Genomic DNA, 6855 nt, shown 5'->3' on the forward strand with positions numbered 1-6855 from the left:
TATTGGTGGAGTCGTGCTAATTAGGATACAGTGGAGAAGTGCTATTCAGGATATAGAGGAGCGATGCTTTTGTACATACGGTGGTCCGGTGCTATTAATGATAGGAAGGAGAGGTGTGCTATATATTGAGTATAAATTAGAATAAAGTTGGGGGAGGAGGCGGACATCATGTGTAAAGTTTATGGGGATCGATCTATCTATCTATCTATCTATCTATCTATCTATCTATCTATCTATCTTTTTCCTTTCTTCCTTTCTTTACAATAATCTAGTAGTTATTTAGAATTCATATCTTGGTCTCTGGAGATGTATTGTATTATGAGATACATGTACTTTCCATGTGATTGGGATCATTGGATCAGTGAAAGTTTTTAGCGCTGTATATTTTCAGAATTAGCCGGAATTCATCCACACTAGTAGATCGGGGCTCTGGGGGATACAGAGGAGAGGAGATATTGAGGATACAGAGAAGAGATGCTATCTAGGGAAAGGAGGAGCGGACCTAACTGGGATACAGAGGGGAGATGATAAATGTGTAAAGGGGGTCTAATATTTAAATCTCTAAGTTCAATTCTTTTGGTGAATTCCCTTTACTTTTAGTTTTCTTTGGATCTGAGAGGAAGGGAACACCCTGAAATCTTGTCCTGGAGAATGTTAACAGAATAAAATACGTTTTGTGGTCAGTATGCATGTTTTTATTTTAGTAGCCTAGAAATAAATCCACCCCTCACTAACCTACAAATAGCCAATATTTACTATCACGATTCACCTAAAGCTACACTATATTAGGATTTTCAGCAAAATTCTTGTTACTGAAATGATCTCTTGGGGGATCCAATGCTGATGGATTGACTCTTTGATCACCAAAACAATAAACTTATATTCAAGATAGAAGGATTAAAAGCAAGCATTGCACCCGCGTAGGATATATAGCTGTGTAGTAAAAGAGATCGATAAACATACTCAAAGTATCTGGATAACAATAGATGTATCATGATGACCAGATAATGATACATAGCACATCAAACATGACATTGTGTAATCAGCTGAGACATTTGTATGTATAACAATATCTGCCATCACATCACACAAGGATCTCATGTCACCGGCTGATGTTTTTGTTCCAGGCTCCTTCTACTCAGCTATAGATGAGCAGAGTTGTGTATTAGGGGGAAATGTTTCCTGATGGTCACTCTTCACTCATCTAATGTGAAGATCATTCTAGTGGGAGATGTGAGAAGATTGTTTTCTGGGTAGAATTTGTGTAGAAAACAAGATAGAAGGAAGAATGGGACACACACTCAGGAGGATGGCTGTGTTTGCAGCCTCTGTGTTCAGCCTCCTCAGCAGCTCCTGACAGCTGTAAGTGACCCCCCGATAAGTGACAGTCCAGTGAGCAGATCGGGTCCCCGATGAAGATCGGACATCGTTCTATTCCAGAATAAAATCATTTTTCTCTCTGCCCGGAAAACACAACAAGAGAGAGAAGATTCCCTATTACTGAAGTAAGAGTGGGTGGGCGTGTCTAATGTGTAACCAATAGGAGTGCAGACAGCGTGTTGTGTACCAACCAATAGAAATGACGATCGTACTGTATAAAGGCAGAGCGCTCGGATCATCGTATTATGAACGTTTTGTAAACCTTCTTGAAGAGGAATCATGACGGAGACTGAGAGCGCCCCAGCCGCCGCTCCTCCAGCGGAGCCCGCCGCCAAGAAGAAGCCGGCCAAGAAGGCGGCAGCCGGAGGAGCCAAGAAAGGCAGCAAGAAGCCGTCCGGTCCCAGCGTGTCCGAGCTCCTCGTCAAAGCCGTGGCCGCTTCCAAAGAGCGCAGCGGGGTCTCCCTGTCCGCCCTCAAGAAGGTCCTGTCCGCCGGAGGATACGATGTGGACAAGAACAACAGCCGCCTCAAGATCGCCATCAGGGGGCTGGTGACTAAGGGGACCCTCGTCCAGGTCAAAGGACATGGAGCCTCCGGATCCTTCAAGATCAACAAGAAGCAGGAGGACAAGGCGGCAGGCGCCAAGAAAAGCACCAAGAAGCCATCGGCTGCGGCCAAGTCCCCCAAGAAGCCGGCCGCCAAGAAGCCAGCCAAGTCCCCCAAGAAGAAGACCACCACCAAAGCCCCCACCGCAGCCAAGAGCCCCAAGAAGGCCGCCAAGAAACCCGCAAAAAAGCCTGCAGCTGCCAAGAAGGTGACAAAGAGCCCCAAGAAGCCCAAAGCTGCAGCCAAGCCGAAAAAAGTCGCCAAGAGTCCGGCTAAGAAGGCGGCTAAACCCAAGACAGCAGCCAAGCCCAAGAAGGCCGCTCCAAAGAAGAAATAATCCCCACCGGAGAGACCTCCTTTCATCTACACCCCCCAAAGGCTTTTCTCAGAGCCACCCACCTCCTCCTGACAGAGCTCTACATACACACAGCGACCAGGGGGGGCCGCATTAGAAGTCCTCCATACAGAGCAATGTGACCACCTTACCCAATCCCCTCTATAGAATAATATAGAATACAGCGGGAGATCCGATCACAGGACTCTTCACATGACATCCGTCATTGATACAAAGGATAGCTTCAGGTATCCCCCCCCCCCCAATATATATATACATATACACTTCTGTGGTGCGGATTGGAGACAATTTTCGCACTGGGAGATCTCCCCAGGGAGGTGGAGTAAGAATGATCAGCGACAAGATCATTGTGTTATGTGGGCAATGTACTCTTTACTAAATAAATATCCAGTTACAGATTTACCATCCCCAGGTCGCCGATATCACATTCGGAGGGAAACGGATACATTTCAGGTTCCATGTCAGAAATTTCATTATAAAACGCTCTCATTGGTTGACAGATGAAGCACAGGCGGTTATGATTGGCGGAGTTGGAAATTTTCAAACTGCCCGCCATAATTTCAGTTTTCCATTATGCAACAATTAGCCCCCCCCCCCATCCATGGGCGGTAGAGAATAATGGAACAAAAAAGGGAGTTCCCCGGATTTTTTCACACAATACTGGATGAATTGTTCCTTCTAGTCTCTCCATTTGTGATGGATTGATGGAAATAATTGTATCAATAAATGACAATCTAACACCGCACTCAAAGATAATTCTCTTATTCTCATGAGCCCCCACTGTACAAATATGGTCCCCCCGGCCAAACATTCATAATCCCTTCAGATAAACCATAAAGTAGAAGAAATGTTCACCGATTTAAGGCGGTAGTGTTGAAAGTAGAAGAAATGTTCACCGATATAAGGCGGTAGTGTTGAAATAAAATGAGAAAAGGGACTTGGCAGTTTTTTTTCCTAGTCAGCCTTCATATTTCCAGACGGGTCTCTGGAGAGATGAGAAGTGATGGATAGGGAAAGAGGGGGGCGGAGTGTCCCGGGGGGGCCTTGGCTGGACTGACAGGATTATTGTACAAGTGACTTAAGTTCTATCACAGCATGGAGCAGTCCAGAGGAAAAGATTAAAGAAAAATGAGTAGTGTAAAACATAATCGGTATGTAGTGGGTGTAGATGTCTATTGAGGAAGGAGGTGGGGAGATGTGTGGATGTCTTGTAGGGATTTCCCTGTCATGTAGTCGGTGTGATGATGGAGTATATAGATCTGTTTGTATAGGAGGATGTGGTGGCTCTGAAAAGAGCCTTTGTGTTGGGATTAGTAGTAGTTCGGAGTGTGTCTCTCTCTATGCCCTCTCCCCGCGGATGCGGCGTGCCAGCTGGATGTCTTTGGGCATGATGGTGACCCTCTTGGCGTGGATGGCGCAGAGGTTGGTGTCCTCGAAGAGTCCGACGAGGTAAGCCTCAGAGGCCTCCTGCAGAGCCATGACGGCGGAGCTCTGGAAGCGCAGGTCGGTCTTGAAGTCCTGGGCGATCTCTCGGACGAGGCGCTGGAAGGGCAGCTTGCGGATGAGCAGCTCGGTGGATTTCTGGTAGCGGCGAATCTCTCGGAGAGCCACGGTGCCGGGCCTGTAGCGGTGAGGCTTCTTGACTCCGCCGGTGGCCGGGGCGCTCTTGCGGGCGGCTTTGGTGGCCAGCTGCTTGCGGGGAGCTTTGCCTCCGGTGGACTTACGGGCTGTCTGCTTGGTTCTTGCCATGACTGTTCAGTGCTTCGCTGATACAAGGAACGTGAGCTTATGCCGCTCTGCAGCGCTATTTATACACATCTCCAGCCCTCTGATTGGACAATGAGAGCACACTCCTCCTCCTCATTGAAAAGCGCCTTTTTTTTTTCTTTTTTCAAATTGCCCGCCTAGATCTGCACGTTCTATTTTTGCAATAAATCGCTATTTTGTTTTCCCAAATCCAAAGTAAAATCTCCGCACATCACACAATACTCGGAGATCTCTGAACTCCTTCAATGTGGATTATTAATTAGAATAGAAAGTGTGAGCGGGGATTCCACACGGAGCAGCTGTTGTCTGTTCTGCCAAATACACAGCACAGGGATCAGGGGGATCCGTCCATGCTCACTTCTTATAGGTCACCGATCACGGTATACATCTGACTTATAAAGAAGACTTTTCATGTCCCCTATAATGGGGATCAGGGGGGATTGTGGGGGGCTGAGGCTCTCTGCTCTCCGGACTCCATCACATGTATCGTTCCACTCTGCCACCTAGAGGTCATTCCGGGAACATCTCCGCCTTCACTGTCTTCTGTGGACATCTCCACTATAGAGCCCATAGGATGTCTGTCACTGAAATCCTCTCTATGTTATGATGACTAAATGACACAATAAAGGTGGATGGAGGAGTACCCTGAGGTGTCCCTCGTGAGCTTTCGAGGCTGTGGCCGGGAGGGAACGTTGTTTCTCACCTGGAAGACTTTTGGGTGAGAGTGCACACCTTAATGTACTCGGTAACAATGGTTAACATTCCCTAAAAAAAAAGCTCAACTAGGTCTCCTAATTTACAAACCGGTTGACAGCAACCCTAAACATTAGGGATGAGCCGAACACCCCCCGGTTCGGTTCGCACCAGAACCCGCGAACGGACCGAAAGTTCGCACGAACGTTAGAACCCCATTGACGTCTATGGGACTCGAACGTTCAAAATCAAAAGTGCTCATTTTAAAGGCTAATTTGCATGGTATTGTCCTAAAAAGGGTTTGGGGACCCGGGTCCTACCCCAGGGGACATGTATCAATGCAAAAAAAACTTTTAAAAACGGCCGTTTTTTCGGGAGCAGTGATTTTAATGATGCTTAAAGTAAAAAAAAAAAAAGTGAAATATTCCTTTAAATATCGTACCTGGGGGGTGTCTATAGTATGCCTGTAAAGTGACGCGTGTTTCCCGTGTTTAGAACAGTCCCTGCACCAAATGTCATTTTTAAAGGAAAAAATCTCATTTAAAACTGCTTGCGGGTTTAATGTCATGTCGGGTCCTGGCAATATGGATGAAAATCAGTGAGACAAACGGCATGGGTACCCCCCAGTCCATTACCAGGCCCTTTGAATAACGCGCAGAGACTGCAGCGCCCTGCACATGTGGAGCTTTGGGGTGTGATGCAGTCAATGTGCTGCCCTTAGGCTGGCCCCTGGAGGGCATCCTGCCTCGTTGGTGATGTGCCGCCGCCTCCTCCTCCTCCTCCTCCTCCTCCTCCTCTCTCCTATCAGGCACCCACGTTGAGTCAGTGACCTCATCATCCCCTCCCTCCTCATCACTGGAGCAAACCTGGCAGTATGCTGCAGCAGGGGGAGCATGACTGCCAGATTGCTGTCCTTCTTGGGCACCCCCTCTGTCCGTGCTCATGTTACTGCCTTCATCGAGCTCAGTATCGTCATCAGAGCCTTCCAAACGCTGGGCATCCTCCTGGAGCATGTACCCAACACTGTGGTCAAACAGTTCGAGGGAATCCTCATGAGGACATAGTGGAGCTAGGGAAGGAGTCACTGATGACATTGAGCTGAGGGAAGAGGCCGCTGCTTTGCCAGACAAAGCACCCTGGGCATGGGTGAGAGAGGATGAGGAGGATGAGGACGGCTTGGTCATCCACTCGACCAAGTCTTCAGCATGTTGCGGCTCAACACGGCCAGCTGCCGAAAAAAAGGCCAAGCGTGTCCCATGGCCACGTGCTGATGAGGATGCACCGTCTCCACGACCAGCACTAGACACAGAGCCTGCTTGCCCTCTCTTATTGGCTTGTGACTGTCTGCCTCTCCTTCTTGGCCTTCCAGACATACTAATGGCCTGTAGCTGCACTAAGCTGGGATAGAACACCTGTAATTTTCTTCAAGTAGCTTTATATACTGTAACCAGACAAGCCTGCCTGTCAGTAGGAAGATAACAGGAACGGATCTAGCTGTACACTGTGAGCAGGACGCACTGTACTAAATGTAAATAGTCTAGCTGCCTGACCGTGGTACTAATAGGATCAAATAGAACACCTGTAATTTTCTTCAGGTAGCTTTATATACTGTAACCAGACAAGCCTGCCTGTCAGTAGGAAGATAACAGGAACGGATCTAGCTGAACACTGTGAGCAGGACGCACTGTACTAAATGTAAATAGTCTAGCTGCCTGACCGTGGTACTAATAGGATCAAATAGAACACCTGTAATTTTCTTCAGGTAGCTTTATATACTGTAACCAGACAAGCCTGCCTGTCAGTAGGAATTTAACAGGAACGGATCTAGCTGAACACTGTGAGCAGGACGCACTGCACTAAATGTAAATAGTCTAGAAGATAACAGGAACGGATCTAGCTGAACACTGTGAGCAGGACGCACTGCACTAAATGTAAATAGTCTAGAAGATAACAGGAACGGATCTAGCTGAACACTGTGAGCAGGACGCACTGCACTAAATGTAAATAGTCTAGAAGATAACAGGAACGGATCTAGCTGAACACTGTGAGCAGGAC

The 6855-nt window shown here is 47.6% G+C and overlaps 2 protein-coding genes across 2 annotated transcripts; one reads left to right on the forward strand and one right to left on the reverse strand.

Annotated features, from left to right (window-relative positions):
• The first annotated feature begins 1631 nt into the window (after window positions 1-1631).
• Window positions 1632-2368, forward strand: LOC141129600 (histone H1.5-like). The gene has a single exon (XM_073617698.1). It carries the CDS (start codon window positions 1660-1662, stop codon window positions 2320-2322), a length of 663 nt encoding a protein of 220 aa, XP_073473799.1. The 5' UTR covers window positions 1632-1659; the 3' UTR covers window positions 2323-2368.
• Window positions 2369-3640: 1272 nt separating this feature from the next.
• Window positions 3641-4115, reverse strand: LOC141129601 (histone H3). Its single transcript, XM_073617700.1, has one exon. It carries the CDS (start codon window positions 4087-4089, stop codon window positions 3679-3681), a length of 411 nt encoding a protein of 136 aa, XP_073473801.1. The 5' UTR covers window positions 4090-4115; the 3' UTR covers window positions 3641-3678.
• Window positions 4116-6855: the final 2740 nt, after the last annotated feature.

This window comes from Aquarana catesbeiana, linkage group LG02, assembly GCF_042186555.1.
Source record: "Aquarana catesbeiana isolate 2022-GZ linkage group LG02, ASM4218655v1, whole genome shotgun sequence".
Taxonomy (NCBI): Eukaryota; Metazoa; Chordata; class Amphibia; order Anura; family Ranidae; genus Aquarana; species Aquarana catesbeiana.

Coding starts and splice junctions, on each gene's coding strand:
- LOC141129600 (XM_073617698.1), top strand. CDS start 1,660: ATGACGGAGACTGAGAGCGCCCCAGCCGCCGCTCCTCCAGCGGAGCCC.
- LOC141129601 (XM_073617700.1), bottom strand. CDS start 4,089: ATGGCAAGAACCAAGCAGACAGCCCGTAAGTCCACCGGAGGCAAAGCT.